Source organism: Symsagittifera roscoffensis, chromosome 5, assembly GCF_963678635.1.
Source record: "Symsagittifera roscoffensis chromosome 5, txSymRosc1.1, whole genome shotgun sequence".
Classification (NCBI taxonomy): Eukaryota; Metazoa; Xenacoelomorpha; order Acoela; family Convolutidae; genus Symsagittifera; species Symsagittifera roscoffensis.
Window position 1 is genome coordinate 49939068 of NC_087066.1, and position 23306 is coordinate 49962373.

The 23306-nt window shown below is 36.4% G+C and overlaps 2 protein-coding genes across 3 annotated transcripts; one reads left to right on the forward strand and one right to left on the reverse strand.

Moving 5' to 3' along the window:
- Positions 1–161: 161 nt before the first annotated feature.
- Positions 162–22811, forward strand: LOC134845656 (uncharacterized). Of its 2 annotated transcripts, none has more exons than XM_063862674.1 (8): positions 162–700; positions 1191–1348; positions 5621–5706; positions 5775–5842; positions 5930–5977; positions 6909–7079; positions 18224–18361; positions 22512–22811. In XM_063862674.1, exons 1-8 carry the CDS (start codon positions 668–670, stop codon positions 22641–22643), a joined length of 834 nt encoding a protein of 277 aa, XP_063718744.1. In that variant the 5' UTR covers positions 162–667; the 3' UTR covers positions 22644–22811. The 2 variants fall into 2 exon arrangements, with proteins under 2 accessions (XP_063718744.1, XP_063718745.1); XM_063862675.1 differs by having other exon boundaries at positions 6924–7079.
- Positions 12142–17075, reverse strand: LOC134845629 (serpin B8-like). Its single transcript, XM_063862631.1, has 2 exons — positions 16164–17075; positions 12142–13119 (listed from the first exon to the last, which is right to left on the reverse strand). Exons 1-2 carry the CDS (start codon positions 17066–17068, stop codon positions 12888–12890), a joined length of 1137 nt encoding a protein of 378 aa, XP_063718701.1. The 5' UTR covers positions 17069–17075; the 3' UTR covers positions 12142–12887.
- Positions 22812–23306: the final 495 nt, after the last annotated feature.

Here is a 23306-nt window from a genome sequence, read left to right on the forward strand (position 1 = left end):
CTAAATTTCCTGTTATTTTTTCTAGAAAATGCAGTTGGATTAGGTATAAAAAGCAAGAAGATAGGTTTCCATAGTTTAAAAAAATTTTAAACTATAGCGTTAAAATTCCAGTAGATTTCAAAGTGGAAGATCAGCCTCTCGCCAAATTTCGTCTAATAAGTCTGAAAACCGTAAACATTCAGAGCAGTTTTTCTAGACATTGAAACGAAATTTTCGAATTTTTTAGAATCCGAATTACGACTGTTGCGGTTTTAATTTGATGCTAACTAACTCCCTACGAGTTTTCCTTGAAGTAGTCTAAATTGGCTGAGAAAATCTAGAAACGGACCCCCCTGATCTATAGTTCCTTTCCACTATTCGTGAATGGTTGGTCGCAACAATTACTTTTCAAACAGACGTAGAAGCTATTTACTTCTGGCAAATATTATACAAACAGGGCCAAAACAAATTATTGCGAAAAAATCAATTTGCATGTAACTTGTCTCGAGATTTTCAAAAATGGGCGGGGAAACTTGAATGGGTGTGGAATACAGGAATTGTGGGTCGGAAGCCGAAAGAGACGGCGACGACTGAAGTGTTGCGAGCACGCGCGGAGGAGTACAGACTGAATGGGGAGATAAAGCAGTTCAGAGTTGGACACCAGAACAGGCTGAAGCACATCGAGAAAATGAAAGACACCCTGCAGCAACACAAGCACCAGGTACCAAATCAACCCATAGATCAATGTCTCCATTCTCCACTTGAACTTTCATTTCAACTGAACAGAAATTTCAACTGCATTTGAGAAACTATCATTTTTTGAACAGCACCTCTAATGAAAACGAACATTACTCCATGAATGACCCGATGTTGATGAATGGCATGACGTCATAGATACAATTGTGGTTCCCCCAAAGGGGTGCTTCAAACGCAATTATAGACAAGGGGAAAACCGAAAACAAATAGTAGATAAATTTACAATCGCTCTTCAACTCTTTGGGGCTTTCCCGCAGAAAAATTCTGTTCACAATAGTTAGTTTGTTCACCATGCCAATTTTCAATCCATTATAACAACGTAGAAATAGTTTTTCAAACCTCGAATGTGGCGAAACGTGGAAGAAAGCCTAGGTCGTTTGAGGCCAAGTAATTTCAAAGCCGAGGGGCAGTTATCGAGAAAGCAAGTTATAATCTATATTTTTTGGTGAACACAGCTGAAGCAGCGCATAGACGACAACGGCAAATTCATTTCGGAGCAGTTCAACAAGCAGTTGAGGGCGGAGGCCAAGTACAAAGAGGAGCACAGGGCTGTCCAGACTCTGGAACAAGAGCTGGCCCAACTGGAACAACAGGCACACCACCTCAATATCAGGTCCCATCCTCCTCTCTCTTTCTCTGAATAAGTGCAGCAGAGTTTCGAGCCCCAATATGGTCCTTGTTTCTTGCTTAAGGATGTGGCAATAACTATTAAATAACAAAACACTAACACCGGCGTTAAGAGCCTACAACTACTCAAAGTGGAACAGTTCGTAAGTTGGTTCTTTTCCTCGTGGATATACGGTCAGATAATTTGTCTCAACACTTGAACTGTGTTTAAAATCCTAAGGACGTTCAAACGAGAATTAGCAAGCGCATTTCAAAACAAATTTTTTGATTTCACATTAATAAAAAAAACCAACAGTGGATCCATCTGATTTCAACTAAAATTGATGGTTTGAACAGGTTCGCATAAAATATGAAATTTCAAAGCAAGCTCATAAAGCAATGTAAATTTGGACATACCAAGCTGTGTTATAAATTGCAAAGGTTTACAAAAAGCGAAATTTATTGAAACAAACTAGCACGCCAAAAAAAATGAACTTTTTGAAGGTGTTTTGATTCCTTGAATTCCTTTGCAAAAAGAAAACTTATTTTCTCAAGTCGGCTAATCAAGCGACAAAACGTCGGCCTGCTTGAACTCAGAAACTACTGAAGCAAGCTTTTAAGTTATTTGCTCACCTGAATGGACTTTGAAAAAATTTGCAGGCAAGAAAAACCGAAATATTTCGTTCAGTATGCTATCAAGCTAAAATTCGACAATTAACTAAGTTGGCTAAACATTTGCAATTCTTGAAGCAAATTTTTGAAATTTTCTGTAAAGCAAGCCAATCAAAATTAGTGGACAGTTGGAACGATTCGATTTGTTTTGATGGCTCTCATTGAATCGGAAGATGTTGAGGTTTTGAAGCAAACTATTCAAGCGATGAGTTTGAACCAATTCAGTAAGTTATGACAAATGCAATTAATTTTCGTTGAAGGTTAAAGCAAGCATTTCCGCCATGAAAATATTGGACAATTGCTAAAATTTTTGAATTTTTGCAAGCTACTCAAGAAATTGAAAAATGAAACAATTTAACTTAATACAAGAATTGAATAATTAATGTCAACTACTTGCAACTGAGACACATTTCGCCATGTTCAAGCTGCTTCGCCAAATTAAAAGTATCTTCTAAGTTTTCGCTATTACTGAACAGGCTCAGCAGAATTGATCCGGTCGTATTAAGTTAGCATGTATCAAAAGCAAGTTTAACGGAGCAGCAGAATGGGTATTTACCCATCTCTTCTCAAAAGATGTATCTTTAGAAACATGCAATATATTTTTAAAGCTAGTGATTCGTTTAGCTTTATGACCTATAAATGTGCTATTCAATTTGACTTGATGGGTCCCAAAAAACATCTCACATGAAAAAAAACTTTTAAAAAAGGATCGAACTTCAAACCATTCGCAGTTGTTTTATTAGCTTAAATTAGTTCGGAAAACGTGGCAAAAAAACTTCAAGCAACATCTCAACCAAAAAAGGGTTGAAACATTACTTGAAGCGTGATAGAGTGGGCCCCTGTTAGGCAGGTATGCGAGTGCAGTCTTGCTCATCGCTATACAGAGCATTTAAATGTAATTCAGTAAATCATTAGACATCGCTCGATCATTTTCTTCATTTGCTCTAACTTAACTGATAGCTCAATTGATATCAACAAATACAATAACAGATTTCTTTCTTGGAGACCTGCGCATTTATAGAGAACCCTTTATCCAAGATATAAGCCCTTTCCCGCTTAGTAACAAAAAAACTCTACACCGACATGCTGTGTTTGTTATATCAGGAGGTTTATATTGATCTGGGGGCTTAATTTAAAAAAACTACAATGGCTTTAACCATAATCAAAATATTGCAACTGAGACACATTTCGCCATGTTCAAGCTGCTTCGCCAAAATAAAATGATCTTCTAAGTTTTCGCTATTACTGAACAGGCTCAGCAGAATTGATCCGGTCGTATTAAGTTAGCATGTATCAAAAGCAAGTTTAACGGAGCAGCAGAATGGGTATTTAACCATCTCTTCTCAAAAGATGTATCTTTAGAAACATGCAATATATTTTTAAAGCTAGTGATTCGTTTATCTTTATGACCTATAAATGTGCTATTCAATTTGACTTGATGGGTCCCAAAAAACATCTCACATGAAAAAAAACTTTTAAAAAAGGATCGAACTTCAAACCATTCGCAGTTGTTTTATTAGCTTAAATTAGTTCGGAAAACGTGGCAAAAAAACTTCAAGCAACATCTCAACCAAAAAAGGGTTGAAACATTTCTTGAAGCGTGATAGAGTGGGCCCCTGTTAGGCAGGTATGCGAGTGCAGTCTTGCTCATCGCTATACAGAGCATTTAAATGTAATTCAGTAAATCATTAGACATCGCTCGATCATTTTCTTCATTTGCTCTAACTTAACTGATAGCTCAATTGATATCAACAAATACAATAACAGATTTCTTTCTTGGAGACCTGCGCATTTATAGAGAACCCTTTATCCAAGATATAAGCCCTTTCCCGCTTAGTAACAAAAAAACTCTACACCGACATGCTGTGTTTGTTATATCAGGAGGTTTATATTGATCTGGGGGCTTAATTTAAAAAAACTACAATGGCTTTAACCATAATCAAAATATTGCAACTGAGACACATTTCGCCATGTTCAAGCTGCTTCGCCAAATTAAAAGTATCTTCTAAGTTTTCGCTATTACTGAACAGGCTCAGCAGAATTGATCCGGTCGTATTAAGTTAGCATGTATCAAAAGCAAGTTTAACGGAGCAGCAGAATGGGTATTTACCCATCTCTTCTCAAAAGATGTATCTTTAGAAACATGCAATATATTTTTAAAGCTAGTGATTCGTTTATCTTTATGACCTATAAATGTGCTATTCAATTTGACTTGATGGGTCCCAAAAAACATCTCACATGAAAAAAAACTTTTAAAAAAGGATCGAACTTCAAACCATTCGCAGTTGTTTTATTAGCTTAAATTAGTTCGGAAAACGTGGCAAAAAAACTTCAAGCAACATCTCAACCAAAAAAGGGTTGAAACATTTCTTGAAGCGTGATAGAGTGGGCCCCTGTTAGGCAGGTATGCGAGTGCAGTCTTGCTCATCGCTATACAGAGCATTTAAATGTAATTCAGTAAATCATTAGACATCGCTCGATCATTTTCTTCATTTGCTCTAACTTAACTGATAGCTCAATTGATATCAACAAATACAATAACAGATTTCTTTCTTGGAGACCTGCGCATTTATAGAGAACCCTTTATCCAAGATATAAGCCCTTTCCCGCTTAGTAACAAAAAAACTCTACACCGACATGCTGTGTTTGTTATATCAGGAGGTTTATATTGATCTGGGGGCTTAATTTAAAAAAACTACAATGGCTTTAACCATAATCAAAATATTAAGTTCAGAATTATCCTGCTTTGCCTTACACTTCCCTGCCTTGCCCTTTCTTCCGCTGCACTGCCGTGCTTTGAGTTGCCCTGCCTTGCCGTGACCTCCCTTGCTTTGCGCTGTTCTACCATGCTTTTACTTACACTGCCTTGCCCCGTTTTCCACTGCCCTGCGCTACCTTGCTTTACCGTGTCTCGTCTTGAGCTTCGCTGCCTTGCCTCGAGTTACCGTGACTTCCACTGCCCTGCCTTACCTTGCGCTGCTCTGCCTTGCTTTGCGCTGCCATGCTTCTAGGCTTGCACCTCTTTCCACAGCCCTGCCTTGCCTTACGCAACCGTATTTTGTTTGCGCTGCCCAGCCAATACTTCTCCATACCCTGCGTCGCTTTGCCCTATCGTGACTTACGCTGCCTGACTACCCCCATCCTTGCCTAACGCTGTTCTCTCTCTAGTTGCCTTACGCTGCCCGATCTTACCTTGCGCTGCCGCCCTGTCTTACATTGCGCTGCCCTACTTCTCCTTGCCTTGCGCTCAAAATTTCAAGACAATCTGTCTGCACATTTGACCTTGACTTTTCCAAGCTCACTTTATCTTGAACTTCAAACGTGTTGACAATCGATTTCTTAAACGTTACGAGCGGTGAGCTGTTAAACATGGCGCCTCTACCAATTGAAAACTACTTTCATCAAACCAAGATGACCTTGAGTTCTAATTAAGCTTTTGAAAGCACCGAAAATAATACTTTCAATGGCCGCTGTCAGTTGACATTACATGATAACAGCTGTAAAAAAAATTTCAACTTTTCTATACTCAGCTTTTTTGACTTGTTTCCAGTTGTTCTTGTAACAAACATATTTTCCGCCCTAAAACGTGTAGCCGTGTTCTTAACAGACTGCAACTGGTGTCAAAAGAAATCGAGAACGGAGAAGCATACCGCACGCTACTGCTGCAATCTGCGAAAATAGCCGCGTCATCAGGTTAATTTTATTTCACACATGTTCATAACGTCTGAAAAACCCAATCGCTCAAGGTTATCTTGGTTTAGACAGAGGACCAGGGCTCACGTCAGAGCTCGATATCACGAATCTCATTCAGAAACATCAGACCCTTCAGGTAATTTATCACATACATTAACCCTTTGAGAGGAAGAAAGCTCATGAACAATTTCTGTTTTGAAACAGATGACCATTTTTTATTTAGAACACCAACAACACTTTGAAACAGACTCTCAAATCGAAAATCCAAGAGGTATGTTTTCAACAGATTTCGAATGCGCAAGAGCTTGCCTACATTTATTTACATCGGGTTACAAAATCGTTTAATTTCAACTTCCACCAATTTTGAAACACATCCGGACATCTTTGCTCAATCCTAAATCAGTTAACATAGCCAACTTACAGTTGGAAAAGAGTAATGAACGCAAAATAAACAGAAAAAAAACATACTTTTAATAGATGGCTTTAAAGCTCTTTGAGTTTCTAGAATAATTTATGATAGGCTTTTTTGATATAATGAACTCAATTTGAGAAAACCGGATCAATAAGTAAAAGTTTTATTCCGCTGGGAAACCTAAAAATGTAATTTCACTTTCTAAACTAGAAGTCCATCACGTTTCTTGCCATTTCCACGTTCGTATCTGGAAAGCGCAATTTGACTGTCTTGTAGTATATATTGAACTCAAAAGCGCACATATACCTCATTAGTGTATTATCTTGATATTCTTCATGAAATTTGGTTTTTACAATTTGGCAATTTTTACTTTTTCAAACAGATACTATTGAAAAGTAGTGCTCGAAACATATCGTGCTTGATACAGGCACCGGTTTCAAATTTTATCGAAGTACTACGATGTCCAAAAATCTCAAAAATTGGTGACTGTTTACAGCTCGACCAAATTAGTTTTCCGAGCTCTCCAAAAAGAAAAAACGCTATCAAAACTTTATTTTGCCAAAAATCTCTTCGCGACGTGCGAATTTTGCATTCATCCCTCAAATTTTGTGTATATTGGCGCCGTACAAAAAACATAAGGCCTGAACTACTTCCTTATAAAATAGTACCAAGGGGGATTTGGGCGGTGGGAGGAGGGGGCGTATGAGCCCATAAATGGAGAAGCGATTGGATGAAGGAAGCGGGGGGTCGTTAGTTAGCCTGTGAGAGTTGATGTGACTTGATTTGTGAGGTGGAAAGAGTTCAGAAGCTGACAGAGGAGGTGAACAGTGGCCACGAGATAGACAGACTGAACGACATGCTCCAGCTGGACACTCTGCAGACGAAGCTGGAGAACACGAAGAACAAAAACCACAGCTACGAGCAGACCATCTTCTTCTCCAGCGAGAAACACCGACAGGAGGTCAGTTCACTACACTCACGAACCAATCAATTTGAACCCCAAATATCCATAACCTAAAATCCATACAACACTCGGTAACTTTATTTCTAGACTAAAGAGAGAGATAGAGAGAGTCAGGTCAAAATTGAAAAATATTCAAGTAATTTCGAATAAACTTTGGATCATTTTAAAAAATACATTAGCCACAATTCAAACAGTTCGAACTCTTACACTTGAACTCATTTGCACCAAAATTGCTCAAATGTAACGATAATTGCGATGCTACGTTTTTCCAAACTAATTGCAAAAAACCAAGAAAAAAATTCACCAAAAACATGTAGCCTCAAAGACCTGACTTCTATTTGAAAATCTTCATCGATACTAACAGAGATTTCTGAGCACACACAAACCGAAAACCTAAGAGATTATATTTTATGTGCTCAAAATTTAATTGACAGATAAATTAGAAAACACTGATTGATGTGAGATATTAAAAAAAAGACAGGAAAAGAGTCAGTGGGCACAAGTAAACAAAAAATTACTATTTCTTTTCTTTTGAAAATTTAACTTTTGAAAAAAAGCATATGGCTTAAAAACTCTTTTAAGTTCAAGAACAAAATATGATTGAAAATGATTTCATAGAAATAAACCAATTAAAAAAAATTGGATCAATGAAAACTAATTTATGATTTCGTTGGGAATCTGAAAACTAATGCCTTTTTCGAAATTAGAAATAGATCTCGTTATCCTGACCTTTACACTTTGCTGTTCGATAGTGGTTTGCTTTCCTTTTACAAATTGAAATGAACTGAACTTGAAAGAAACTAAGTCAGACGGCAAAAAAACCATTTTCTTGAAAAAAACTACGGATTTTTTCTAATAAAAAACCGACAAAATTTCTTTGATAGGCTGAACTAAGAGTCGATCACATTTTTCGCGACCTTTACAATTTCGCTGTTCGATAGTCTAAACAATCATCGGGGAGAGGATGAAAAGTAAGAAACTCGGAAAAACTTCAATGCACACTCAAGTAATTCCAACTCCTACCTAAGTGAAAACACTTTCGGGCCTCTCTACAAGAAAGAGCACTTCAAATCCTTTGATGATAAGCTAAAAAAAGAGTATTTATGTTTCAACTGTTTAAAAAACCCAAAAAAGTTCTGCTTAGCTGAACTAACAGTTGTGGTAAATACCGTCAAACGCTTCTTCACGATCCATCTGCTGGTCTAGCTAAAACCGAAAAAAAGCTGCTGTTCATCGAAAAGTTGGATGTCAAAGATCAGGTCAAGCAGCTTTATTGCCGATCGAACTGTCATATGGTGTCAAAACTATCTCTATATATGCTTTTCTCGTCAACGATAGCTCCGTCACACTCCAACTGGATTCAGTTGCAACTTAACTTGGTTTGAACACAAACCTACTTCCAGTTACTGGATGTCACGAGAACAAAACGGTTCAAGTTGCCTCTGTCGAAGTTCACATAAGACCTTATAAAGCTAAATACAACCCGATTCTACTTGAGGATGTCTTAATCGTCCCCGATTTAAACTTATCCCCAGCGAATATTACTCAACTCAACGCTATGTGTAGCAAATATCATCACTTTAAACATTTGAAGTTCCCCAACTTTAACAACGATCATAATCGGTAACAACAACCCCGAGTTTTTGGAACGGGAAAACAAAGTTAACGTACCACAAAACGTTCCGTGGGCAATAAAAATGCTACATGGATGGACCCGATCTAGTCACAACAAAACCCGAATTCAACAAAACCGAATTCAACTGATTTTGCGCAACAAGACCGAGTGCCAACTAATCCCTTGAACTTCACTCAAGTTCATTTGCAAACTCAATAACATAAAGGCTAGAGGCCAGCTAAAGCTGGAAACACTTGTTTGATACTTTTTGTAGTGATGCGGAAGGAAAAGGGTTTTTTCAAAAACTGAGCTTCATCCAAAACCTTAGTTAGTTTTCCTTTAAAATAACTAGGAGTGAAATTTTTTGAGTACGATTTGACAGGATGTTCTTCGAGAAAATCAATGAATTTCAATTAACGGTCAAAAATTCAAAACCTGTTTTTTTCCCGAAACTTAGAATTTAAAACTCATCAAAAATCTTGCCGTTAAGAGACAGGTGGCAACAGAAAAAAGTGGTGAAGGCAAAACAAAACCATGCAAAGAATTAATTGTAAGATTAACATTAACGAAAGCATTTTAATTTTTCACCCCATCAAACAAAGCACAAAACAAACGGAAGTAATGGAGCGTGTGAAAAATCCAGCCACATGGCGGCTTATGCCGGGGACTTCCCAAAACTAGTTCTACCCATTCAGACCAAAATCTCAGATAGTTAGTTTTCGAGAAATGGGTAGATTTCGAGAATGGGTAGTTTTCGAGAAAAGTAAAAAAAAAATCAAAAAACTGTTAATAACTCAAAATTTACAATTTACGAGTCATAACTTGTTGTGTAAGAACATTTGCCGCAACTGCTGATGCAGGGGAACTTCTTATAACCCTTTCTACACATTAAAACCAAATTCCCAGATTTGGGCGGCTGTTTTCGAGAAAAGTCAAAAAGTTACAAGAACGGTCAAAAGATCGAAAAATTGACTTTTCTCTGAGTCATTTTTTATACGAAAAAACTGGGCGTAGTCGCTTATGCGGAGGAGCTTCCCACTACTTGTTCTATCCATTGAACCAAAATCTCAGACTTGGGAGGGTAGTTTTCTAGAAAATGTAAAAAAAAATTTGTCAAAAGTCCCCCCACAATTTTTCGAAGGCTGTAGAAAGTGAGATAAGGTAAAAAGCGGCTAGCAGATTATGCAAGAACACAATGGAATGGGCAGAATTCCCACTGGTACCACTTTTTGGAAAGCGGCAAAGTAATTTTTGAGAAAAACTAATTTTTTTTTAAAAAAAAAGTGAAGAATTTTTTCATAGCGTCTCAAAAAAATGGCATTAAAAAACCCGATCCTATACATTTTCATAATACCTATATTCATCAAACAGGAATTTATAACGATAAGTTATGGATTAGATGCAAATATATTATACTGGAATTGCTTCTTCGAAACGCTCTCATTCGAAATCAGTCAAACGTGCCATCAAAAGTTTGAAAATATCTCACAAATTGGTGAACGTTCCATATCAAAAATGATTTACTTCGAAAATAAAACGCAACAGTTCCAATTAACCGCTGGATAGCAAAAAAATCAAGTCAAATATTGAGTAGTTCGGCTAAAAAAAACCTGAAATGAGGGGGAAAAAATCGGGTAATAGTCATGACATCTTAGAAAAAAGGCAATGTCACAAAAGCACACATTTTTTATCGATTCACCCATAAACTCATAGTTTCATCGAATTCACTCCTCAACGCAAACTTAATCATAGCTCACGATCTTTTATGCATTTTGTTTGGCCTTACTTTTTGCTTCCGACAGAACAAAGTAGCTAAATCTGCTGACATAGACGCCATGTTTATGCAAGTTTTAGTAAACCCCGAGGACAGACCTTATGTCCAGTACCTCGTAAGGAAAACAGCCAAACAGATTCTTGAATAAACAAGACATAATTGGCGCTACAGACTCATCCTGTTTATCTTGTTATGCCGCTCTAAGTGTGCAATAGACAATCAAACTGGAATTCTGTCTGCGAAAATATCAATTGGAACAAATACATGGAAGACTTATAGCTCAGCTGCTGCTGACAAAGCCTTCGAAGAGATGAAGCAACTTAAAGATTCCTTGTCTCAAGGTGGGTTCAACTCGAACAAGAGGAACTCCACCAACACAGCCTTTCTATTTTCTCCACACATTCTTGTAACGCTGAATGGTCCTATACCTCTGCTAGAAAGTCAATCTAGGCTTTTTGCTTCATTTTGTTCGAGTGTTACTTGACTCTTTATTTTCTCGAGCTTTATCATAGCTCATCGCTTTGATTCGAGCCTTTTTAGATTCTTGATGTTTCTGGAGCTTAATTATCGCTCATCGCTTACTTCGAGCCTCTGTGGGTTCGTGGCTTTTTCCGAGCTTTACCAAGTTCATTGCTTGATTCGAGCACCTCTGGGATCTTGACTTTTTCCAAAATTTACCAAACTCATCGGTTACTTCGAGCCTTTAAAGGTTCTTGGCTTTTGCCGAGCGTTACCTAATTCATCGCTTGCTTCCAGCCTCTCTGGGTTCTTGGCTTTATGCTAATTTTACCCAACTCATCGCTTACTTCGAGCCTCTATGGGTTCCTAGATTTTTCCGAGCTTTACCAAGCTCATCGCTTGCTTCGAGCCTCTCTGGGTTTTTGGCTTCTCTCGACTTATTTTCTATATTCCAATTTACCCAGAACATACAGACAATCTCCACAACCTGGTTAACCTCAGTTATACATCGTTCTCGCAGATTGGGTATGAGAATAGGTACGGTTAACCTTTGATCATTTTCGGTAAAAATCTCCTGTTCAGTTTAACGAGCTTTGGTATAAGCTCCGTAGAATGGTTGGCACATGTACATTTGAAAATTTTCCTGTAAATCGGAATTTGGTATAAGTTTAGTTTGGTAGGTGTTGGTCACTTCACTTCGATTCGAAATGCTTCCAGCAAGCTGAACTCGCCAACAAACTGCTTTCTCCAATTCATTGAGTGAAACGGCTTTGTAGGAAGATAAGGTAAATCAAAACATTCAACAGACGAGACTCGAAAACTGTTTTCCCTCACACGTCACTATGAAATAGAGAGCAAGAGTTTGTAAATTGAAAAATTGTAGTCGGCGTGGTCTACAAGTATTCTACAAACGCCGTCTCAGGTTCGAATCCCTCTCGGAGAAAGGGGCGGTTTGCTGTATTGAGCGTGGATAAATTATTTGATGATTCTGTCAACTTTCTGATCACAGCTCAGCGTCTTGATTTTCGTTTTTCGAATTAACCGACAAGGATTTGTCCAGCTGTTTTGGTTTTGCCGTTGTTTAAGCAGAGACAGTTATATGAAGACGCTCACTAGTGATATTGCAGTGTTACCTTCTTCGGCTTGTGAGTGAATGGTAAAAATTAACAACAGATGCAAAACTTTTCTGCCATTTAAAAACGAACCCGCTTTTCTAACTTTTGAGAGCTTCAACTGCAAAGGTATAGAATATTCCGGCATTTGAGCTACCAACAAACACTATCTGAGATCGAAAGAAGCTAAAGGGCTGGCCTAGACTCAAATGTTCTACCGCAATTTATAGACCTATCTCAGCTAATTCAACTAAAACCAAGATCCATTAAGCTTAATTAAATAAAATATTTCATGATAAGATTGAGAAAATTTAAAATGATATGACTGAGATTTAAAGCAATTGTATTCAAATATAAATCTGTGCAGCGTTTTTAACATATATTAAGATAAGATAGATATAAAATTATATTATTTCTTTGAATTTCCAAAACTGAAATACTGATTGATAATTTATTTTACCGAATTAATTTAACTTGAAATAGTCTTTTCGACAAGAATTATCAATTTAAACTATCCATTGTGTTTACTAGGATTATCTAGGCAGCCTTCATTTACTAAGACGAACAGTAAATAAAAAACATAGCCAACAGACAGTTGGAAAAGATTCAATGAACGCAAGTAAACAGAAAAAAAATGAATCATTTATTGAAAATATCCCAAGTTTCGAATTTTGAAAAAATGCTCTTTGAATTTTTAGAACAATTTATTATTGATACTTTTTTGATTAAACAAACCCAACTTGAGAAAACTGGATCAATAGGTAAGACTTTTACAAAAAAACTACGTTTATCGGCTCTTAATTAGGTATAAAATAGTTGATAGCAATTAGACTTTTGTAAGCATTTCAAGCACTGGGGTCATGTACCACCCCACTGAATAGCACAATGCCAGTTGAAGGCTGATGCATGAAGTACACATAAGGAGATGTCACATGGAATCTGGTCGGTTCCTCGGTCCGCATCATGGCACATCGCATCATCATCACCACCGTGGCAGCTGCTGCCTCCGTCCCTTCTTCGTCTATATCCACAAAGCACTTCTGCAAGATAGCACTGACCATTGTCGCTTCGTTGCCACTAGAACAGCATAATCAATACAGAGGCGAAGCTTCGCTTCGCAAACACTAGCTAGAACGCTACAAAAAGCAGCTCTATAAAGTGCAATAAAAAAGAGGAAATAAGCCTCGAATTAGTAAAACTTCGGCTACGTCATTGATTCCATCTGCGACCTTGAGATTATGAATCTCCCGACCTAACCACAGCCACGGACGCTCAAAAATTCACAAACACTAGCCACAAATAAAGCAGAGAATAGATGCTATGAAATTTTCAATGCTACAGATCGCGATTATAGCAAAAGTGCAACACTTTTCATGAACACTTTTTTTTTATTTTCGAGTCAGGGTAGAAAAAATAATGTTCGTACTAAATACCTTACGCTCGCAAGTTCGCTAGAGTAAAAACGCAAAATAATAGAACAACAGATCTAGTTAAGCAATCTTTCTATGTTGAAAAATTTTTTGCGTGCTAATAAAATGTTTCAAACTATCTTAGAAGATGAGTTGTCAAGAAGTAGCTTCCAGCCGATGAAAACTTTGGATAAAATATAAGACTATTGGGATAGGATTTTTCAGCATTTAAGTGGCTACAAATAACAAAGTGAAAATCAGAAACTCATAGGAACAAATGGGAGGGAGTATTTAAGCGAATCGTAACTTCATAATAACTAGGGATTAGCTTGTTTTTTTCGCCCATTATAAGAAAACAATTATGTTTGTTAACATAAGAAAGCCCTATTGGTCGAGCTACGGAGTGTGAAATTTTTGTCGAGAATATTTGGTCTGGATACTTTCGATTTTCCTCCTATAAAACATAACCATCAGAAAGTTGGAAAAGAGTCAATAAACGAAAACAAACATGAATAGACGAACTTTTTATTTCGCTGGGAAATCTGAAAGTTAAACTCTATTTTCGAAACTAAAGTTAATCACGTTTTTCGCGACTTTAACTTTCGCTGTTGGATGTGGATTTTGCCTTCCTTCTAACGCGGGATATGAACTGAACGTTAAAAAATCGAAGGTCAAACAGCGAAAAAGTACATTTGAACTTGAACAAGTTTTATGACTTTTCACGACCTATATAAGAGACTGAACTACGTTCATCGACTTCTAATCAAACTGTATTTTGAAAAAACTAATTTTAAGTGATTTCAGCGAACATTAGCTCAGTTTTGCATTCTCCAGTTTTTCAACTAATTCAATCACCCTTTGCTTTAAAAAATACCAGAATTTAGCCACAGAGGCGAATCTACACTTCCCAAAAAAGCGAGAAAATGGCAGCAGTAAAAAGATTTTTGAAATAAAATGAGGAAAGAAAAGATCATTAGTCTTGAAAAATAAAAGTTCTGCTAGGTGCGAAATCCAAAAGCCAACCTCGAGAATTAGAGTCACGTGTCCTCGCATCTGCGCCATGGTAGCTTGAAAACGTCAACTACTAGCCACTGATAAAGCAGATTCGACAAATGCTATTTAAAATTCAATGCTATGCAGCAACAGAGCCACCAAACGAGCACTTTGATTTGCAATTTTTGAGCTTAAAAAACAAATTCGTAACAAGTGTAGCGAGAACAATCTGTGCTACTTTCACAGCAGCTAGTTTTCCTTGTTTTTATTTTTCAAACCATCAGGACTGGCGCCAATCTTTCGAGGCATCAACACAAGTATCATATCGTGAAAGACTCCCGGTGACATTTCTATACTAGGTAGGTTTCGCAAACAAACTGTTACTTTCTATGTAATCATTTAAAGAATCGTTATCATTAAAAAAAAATTGGAACTGGCTGTAGTGTAGAAAAATTAGCATAAAATTTTCAAATAAACTTAGTTACATCAAATTTAACAAAAAAAAGCAAATACTAAAAGCAAATTTCTACTCGTATCAGGGCACGTCCCAAAATTCCCCGCATTCCCTTTCAAATAAATAAAAAAGTATTTCATGAAACAAAATTTCTAATAAATCAAAACTTCATGTTTTTTCCTAAAAAATCTCTCCTACACGCATTTTAAACTGCAAAAACATAGCCTTCGCGCCTCACAATGAATTTTAGAAACCAAACGTTTATTTAGCACATAACTTTGCATTGCTCTTAAAAAGAATTAAAAAGTCAAACAGCCAAAAGCCAGCCGTGACCAATTTTTTGTGAAAAATCATCAGGACCTATATGAGTGTCTTCTTCACGTCCATTAGAACTTAATCTGAAATTGAGATCCGACAAATGCTTTTGTTAAAATAAAACTCTGTTAAAATGACCAGTTCAAAAGCTGTCTTAAGAAAACGTCGACCGCAAACATTCAGCCACTTTCTTCGAAAGTCGTACCAACAATTCATTCACGTTGGTTGATAAACAATTTGGGCTCTTATAACTACATTGAGTACATTCATAAAGCCTCGTTGTACCAAATACTTTCTAAGAATCTATCGAAGTATAACTGAATACGTTAACTGTATTGAACTGACTGTAAACGTGTATTTTTAACATCATTCGGTTCATCATTTGATGTTTAATTTGCTAAGTTCAAAATTTCATTTATGACAACGGAGAATCATTATTATGCTGCAGTTTTTGAGAGAAAACATTGATTTTTTTGATATATTTCCAGGCTCGAAAACTCAGTTCAAACCCCAATTTTTGGTATGTAAAAAGTTAAAAAACCAATAATTGAGTTTGAAACAAGCTAATTTGCTATCTAAAATTATATAGAACAATTTTATGCTCAGATGGCAAAGAGGTAATATTCCGCTAAAAATTTGGAGTTTTTCCTATTTGTATCCCACCAATGCTGTATTTACTTCATAGCTTGGAAAGCGTTTTCGTTTCTAAAAGGCACTGAACTAATAAAAACACCCATAACTTTGATTTTCCATGCGCGATCCCCAAAAAAATATGAATTGTCGAAAATAGTTCTCACAATTATTAAGGAAATTGTATTCATGGACATGTGGCTGGACTCATAGCAAAAGGTCTCGTGTTCGATCCCCAGGGCTATCGTGATTTTGTAAAAGAAAAACAAGATCAGATTAAATGTATCTCTTACCACATGAGTCTAAGAATCATGAATTACCTGATGCCAGAGAAATTGGCTCCCATGGTGAACGCTTCCTTGACTCCCAATGTTTTCAAAATCGGAATTAAATCTATACTCGATTCAATTTTACACTTTGGTAACATCAAATCCAGCAATTGCTCGTTCGCTTTTGACCTCAAGCTTTTCAAACTGTCATGTTGCAAAAACTTCAGGAAGTCTGCGGGGTTGGATCCTTTTTCGGGAAGCAGAATACCCATTTCCCACGCAGAGTTCTTAGACTCGCTCTCATATGGCAAAAATGCCATTGCAAACAGCTCTTCCTTATTTTCCACGTAATCAAATCGAGCTTCTTGTCGCATGAATTTAGCCTTCACCTTTTTTTCTTTGGAAACATCAAAATCTAGTTCATCGGTCTTTGCAGGCTTGAATGGCCTGAGCCATTTCCCCTTCAAGTATACTGCATTGATCAGGGCCAAAACAGTGTCTGGCGTTGTATTTTGAACCAAGTCCTTTATCTTTCCATTCGTTTGCTTTTCAACCCAGTCATTGACAATTTTTTCGCCTTGCTTGCACCCAAATTCCACAGTTTGAACATGAGCGTTGAATTTCGACTTCAGAAGTTGAACAAAATCGGGGACGGGTTCGAAGCATAGCTGCAGGAACAGTCCATTAGCCGTTGTTAAAGTGAACTTTTGATCCGCCGATTTCTTCAGACTTCCGATAATGTTCTCAGCTTCTTTCCCGTCACTACCAGCATCGATACAAAGCGCTTTCTCCAGTTCAGCTTTCGTTTGACCGCCTGCTCCATGTTTTAGCATTGACATACAAACAAAAACACTAATAGGGGAAATTGCTGTGTTGGCATCTTTTGAGTCTTTGATGTAGAGATCGAATAGAGAACTTCCAAATTCACACGCCGTTTTGTAACTCAGTTTCGACATTTTCAAAATATCTGAAGCACGTCAAAATGTTTATTTTGCAAACAGGAAAATTAGATGAGTACAAAAATAAAACAATCGAGGCAAAAAACATTGATTTAACTTCGCAAATTGGTTTCTATTTTTCAATATTTAGGCCCCAATAATTGTGTAATTCCGATTTGAGAGTTATAAAAGCTGATAAATTATTTATATTCTTCTTTCTTTTGTGTCAACTAAAGGTCCTCAATTCTCACCAAATATGCAATAATGAAATAAAAACGAAAAAATGAATCGATCAATATTTGATAAAGAACAAGACTGTTTGTATCAGGGCGCAGCTCGAATGCGCAGCTGCCTTTTTATTCGGACTGGTAAGCCCGTCTTCAAAAATCTATCGGCTCGCGAAAAATATTTGTTGTTCTGATCAAACTATTCAAGCAAGAAGCGGTTTGAAAAATATTCAATTTCAAAGAACAAATCGGTTCGCGAAAAGTTGATGTTTTTCTAAGCAAGTTGATGTTTTTTAACTTAATGCAAGAAGCGATCCGTATGGCGAAAAGTTTAAGTTTTTCAGTAGTAGCCATGTTATTTGTTAGAGCAAATCGGCCTGTGAAAAATCAGGTTTTTCTTAAGTAAGCTATCTAAGCTATGAAACTTTAAAATATTTTGAGTTATTTCAGATTAAAACGTTTCGCGAAAACTTGAAGATTTTCTAAGTGAGCTGTTCAAGCTATCAAATATTGAAATATTTCAAGTTGTTTCACAGAGGGAATCAATTGGCGAAAAAACTATTTTTATAAGCTAGCTATTCAAGCAAGGAAACTTGGAAAAATTTCATAGAGCGAGCTGGTTTGCAAAAAAAAAAACAAATTTTTTCTATGCACGCTATTAAGCAAAAAACATAAAACTTTCCAACTTATTTCATGAAGCGAATCACTCCGCAAAAAATGTGAACTTTTCAAGCAAGCTATTCAAATTGGGAATTCATGAAGTTAAAATTTTTCTATTAGAGAAATCCAACCGATGAAACTTAGAAAAGATTAAACGTTGCGTCCATGGCGCATAAAAACTTTCATTTAAAATATAGGATGAAAAAAAATTGGCAAGTCAACAGAATTCGAATTAGAAAATCTCTGCTAAATTTCAAAATTTCACTGATTAGTGATGAATTTTCAGCTGATAGACAAGGGGAAGATACTTCAGGCTATAGACAATTTATTGGGCAAATGCAGAAGCAGACACTTCAAGCAACTGCACAGCTGCTCCGATGCGGTCGAAATGATATCCTACCCTCAGATGCTAGAACACATTCAGGTGAGACTATTCTTATTTCAACGACACTGTTGGCAACAATACTCGATAGCTTAACAAATTTATAACATCGACATTTTAATATTGACAAAATTTGAAAACATCCTCTAAAAGTATACTTTTTATTCCACTGATATTAAAAATACAATCCACTTAATAAATAGAAAAGGCGCACTTCAAGCTAAAAAAAATAGCCGACAATCTGAGAATTTTTCTTCAAAGCTTTGAATAGAATCGATTTTGGAGTGAACATAATCAAAAAGCAATGATCAGCGTCAGGGGTTCCAAAATTTTGACGACTTTTTTCATGTTTTGAAAAACATACCAAAAAGTGATTTTTTAGGCAATTTTTGGAAAAACTTGACCGAAGAATTGAATATTCGGCGCGCAATTACAAATCAATTGTAGAAGTTTTGTCAAGAGCTCCAACAAATTACTCTAAATCTCGACAAAAGCTATTGCAGATGCAATTTGATCAAAAGATACCTGATCGGTCATAAGCAGACTTCACCAATCTTGGAATAAAAATATTTCAACGAAAACTTTTTTGACGTCGGATCCGTCCGTAAATATCAATTAAACATAGCCTATAAACCGCTTTGAAAAAAGCTACCTCCTGGATTCTAACCTCTGACCTACAGTGTTTAGAGTCAACTTACTGTCTAGTCAAATGCGCAAAATTTGTGATAAACTTTGCCTAATTGTTGTTATAAACTAATTGAATAGAGACATGACTATGAACAATACTGATACCCAAATTATGTCATCAATGGAAAGTCAACCCGAACACCTAAATGAACAAGAGAATGAAACTGTTCCAACTCTCAGATACAGAGATCAAACTCTTCCCAAATCTACAAAACGACCGTTTTTTGCTATGACTCCAACTCCAGATGAATCAATATCAGAAGGTTTTGAAAAACCTTGACAAGGACATTTCAAAAGTAATAGTGAAAATCTAAAGCCCATTGAAAGCGATGTTGAATCTAGAACTGCAAAATCAAGGAAAGTATTCTCGATGAAGCTAAGCAGTTTACTCATCTGGAGACACAAAAACTGCAATTTGAAAGCTGTTTCGGCGACAGACGCGTTGGAACCATTATTTGATGACAAAAAAAAACTCCTTGATGCAGTTCTGAGTGGCAAGAGAGGTCGCTGCTAATGTTTTCTGTGCTAATTGCTCACCGTACTCCAGATTGTTATGCTAACAACCGCCTGATGACAGTACGCTTCTCTATAGCAGTGGCAAAGTTTGATCTTTTGCGAAAAATTAAACGCCAAAAATAACTCTAAATGACTCTAAGTTTACTGGTCGAGATTGATTTTATCATGTGCTAAAAGTTATAAATTAAACAAAAATTGCAGTCATTGCATGCAGTGACTTGAATATCGGTTTTCTTCAGAAGAATAACCTATGATCAAAATATCTTGATTTTATAGAAAAAATAGGTTCTTCAATTGTAAAAACACCGACCAGAAAAAAATCAACTATGTAAACCCTAGTAGACCACTATCTGGTTAAAAAGATATTTTTGTAAAAACCGGGTCACGCAAAAAGACACGAAGGTTTCTCCGTTCGTTTTTCCGATTAATTTAGAAATATATTTGGATCATTTAAGGATCTATTCTAACATTTTTCGAGACACTTTTTGTGACACTTCATTGTGAAGTATTTGATACCTCTGACTACTCAGAATGTGCGAAACAAAGTTCAAAGATTATCAATTGAAACTCCTCGAAGTATTGGATAATTTTGCACCAATAAAAACAGAGCAAAAAATTAAGTGTCCTTAGCTGACAATAAACATAATAATGATGATTGTAAAACAAAACTGACTTTAAAAAGCATGGTCTAAAATCAAATTAGCTTAAGAATCTAGAACACGTTTTCTAAACGCCATGGGCTTTATTGATGAATCACGGCATGTTTACTCACTGCTAAAAAAACGAAAGGGCATAAGGAAATCTCAATGTCAAACACCATCCTTAAAAACAAAACTGAACAGAGAATTATCAACCCCCTCAATAATAAGGCCAATGAATTCAATCGCTGCTTTTTGACATAGGGCAGTAACCGAGCTAGTGAAATTCTATTATCAAAAACATATCAAAGGTATGACGAGCCCAGTTTCTGTATGTTCAACTAGTCTGTTACTGATTTAAAAGAGTCAATTTTGAAGTCAGTTAAATCTTGGTGTTTACCTAGCTTCTCAACTTTATTTTATGCCTCATACTGATTTTGAGCGAACGAAGTTCATAAAACAGTGTGGTATCAGTTCTAAAAAGCAACAATATCTTTCTACATGAGTTCTACTTAAATACTATGACTCGAATATCAAATCAATTTTGCAATACGGAAAACTCTTTTATGATTACATCGTTATTGCCTCTTAGTGGTTCAAAAGAAACAGGCTTAAAAGAAACTACGAAGGCATTCATGAGCTAATATATATTATGAGTTTTTCAAATTTGTTCAGATCTTTCTCAGAACTTCACTCAGAACAATTTTTGAGTAACTTGGACCAATTTGAGATTTCTACATGTGCGACAGGATGAGCTAGGTTGAGAATTTTTAGAATGTCAGATCTCAAAGACAAGACATAAAGAGCATCATCTTTTTACAGGGGGTCTAAACAATTTAATTTAATTCAACAAAACAACCTACAACCCCAATTTTCTCTATTGAAAGTCAGGATGAGCTAGTTTGAGAATTTTCAAAATGTCAGATCTCAAAGACAAGACGTAAAGAGCATCATCTTCTTACAGGGGGGTCTAAACAATTTAATTTAATTCAACAAAACAACCTACAACCCCAATTTTCACTATTGAGAGTCCAGAACCTAGCTCATGATATACGAGACTTGTTCATCTTAGTTTGTCCTAACCCTAATTAAATCTTTTTTTAAATTAAACCTAATTAAATTTGTTTTTCTTATTTTGTAGACCGACACCGATAAATTGTATACAATTATAACATTTTCATAATATGTTCAAAATTACCCCTGGCTTTATGCGACGAGACAGCCATACTTGGAATTGTTCACTGTGAAGTGCTGCATGGCCTCAGTTAATGTCTCCAGACCATTAAGCCTCCAGTCATTTCTATTGGTGTTATGGGGGCTCTAGGCTATGGGAAACCTAGACAGTAACCGCTGAATGAACATGTTCAAATTGTGTAATTAAACCGGCTAATAAATACCACGACTAGCCATTCAACATCCAAAACCGTTTTTATAGCCATAAATTTATCTTTGCTCGAGTAAGACTATACTAATTGCAAATACAAGCCGTAAAAAAGTTCATAACATATGCTGGTAAAGACGATCAGTGCACCAATAGTGAAAATAAGGTTTTTTTGCTGAGCACTAATTTATGCGAGTTATGTTGCGAAAAATTAAATTCGCATTAGAAATTCGTAAAAGCATTTGCTTGAGTAAAAATACTAACCAAATTGAAGAATTTCCTGCCCTTTCATCAAATGAGCTTGAAAGCGAGCGGAAAAAAAAACACAAAACATACTAAACGCGCGTAAAATCCTATTTACGAAATCTCATGAAAAATTCACACACCTAAAATTGAGCCGATAGAAAATATTCACAACACGGTACTTTTATACGATATAAAAAACTCAAGATAAAATTTTAGTTTTATTTTATACTTTCATCATTCAAACCATTACCAATTGAAATGCTTCAGTCAAACTCGTGCACCGAGAAACCATTGTTAGTTTCCAAGAAGACTATTGAGCTAATGTAAGACTCCAATCGAAAAATTACCCCCGCGAAAATTTGCAACAAGAGGGTTCGACCAGATAAAAGATTAAGCCGAACAGAATCACCTCAAAGCTCACCAGTTTGGTTGCTATCAAAAATTGAACGTATTTTTAAAACCTTGAAAATTACATCTTCTAAGCTTCCTGATGAACACCTAGAAAGTAAAAAACAAGAAACAAAAAATATCGGCTTAAATCGCAGTGTGGGGTTGGGGGCTATAGTTTCTAAAGGACTGGGGTGCAATAATGGTAAAAAGCCGAAACATCACTAAGCGCTTTCACTACTCCAACTTTCAATAGCACTAAAATTAAATCAAATAAGGAGCAAATTAGAAAGAGAGACAATTTGATTCAGAGTTGAATGTGTCAATTATTTTGCAGGAATTCATCCTTCACGAGTATGACGTCATCCACAAATCACGTGCCCTCATTGATCAATACTCTGACTTCGGCAGCAGACGCAGCAAACGCAAATCAGTGGCCACTTTACAGACCCAACAACAACAAGAATAATCACAAAATTACGAACTTCAAAAACTGAAAATTTGAAGTTCATGTCGAGCTTCAAACTTTTCAGCTCTTTGAAGCTTTCCCCCATGGTTCAGTGAAACTGGGCTGAAAAATCTTTCTCAATTCCTTTTTATTTAACTCCTTTTCAATTTCCTTTTTTAAACCGCTCTGAACCCCCACCCCATTTTCTATTTTGTACTGTTACAACTTTTCAACACATCTGATCGTTACAAAAATTAGCATTTGAACTGATTTGGCAGTTCTTATAATTTTTGCTAGACATCCAAGAACACTTTGTTGAATTTGATGCTTATGCGAGGCAGGGAAAAGGAAAAAGAGGCAACATCGCCAACTTGAAGCGGTGAACAGGTATAGCGACAACTCGCAACAAAAGAAAACTCGTAAAATTTAAGGCAAACGACAATTCGCAAACTCTGAAATTTAATTTATAACACAAGTATTTTGGTTTAAATCGCCGGTAGGCGCGCCACACGTCAATAACGGGCGCTAAATGTCGTATTAAGTCCAACCCTCTGTTGACGAGCTCGCAACACATTGGCGCGGCATCGGCGGTAAGCATATTGCGAGTTGTCTTTTAATGCTAATTGTCGTATTACGGAATTGGGTTATAATGATCCTAAATATGGAGGAAAAATAGACCATTGT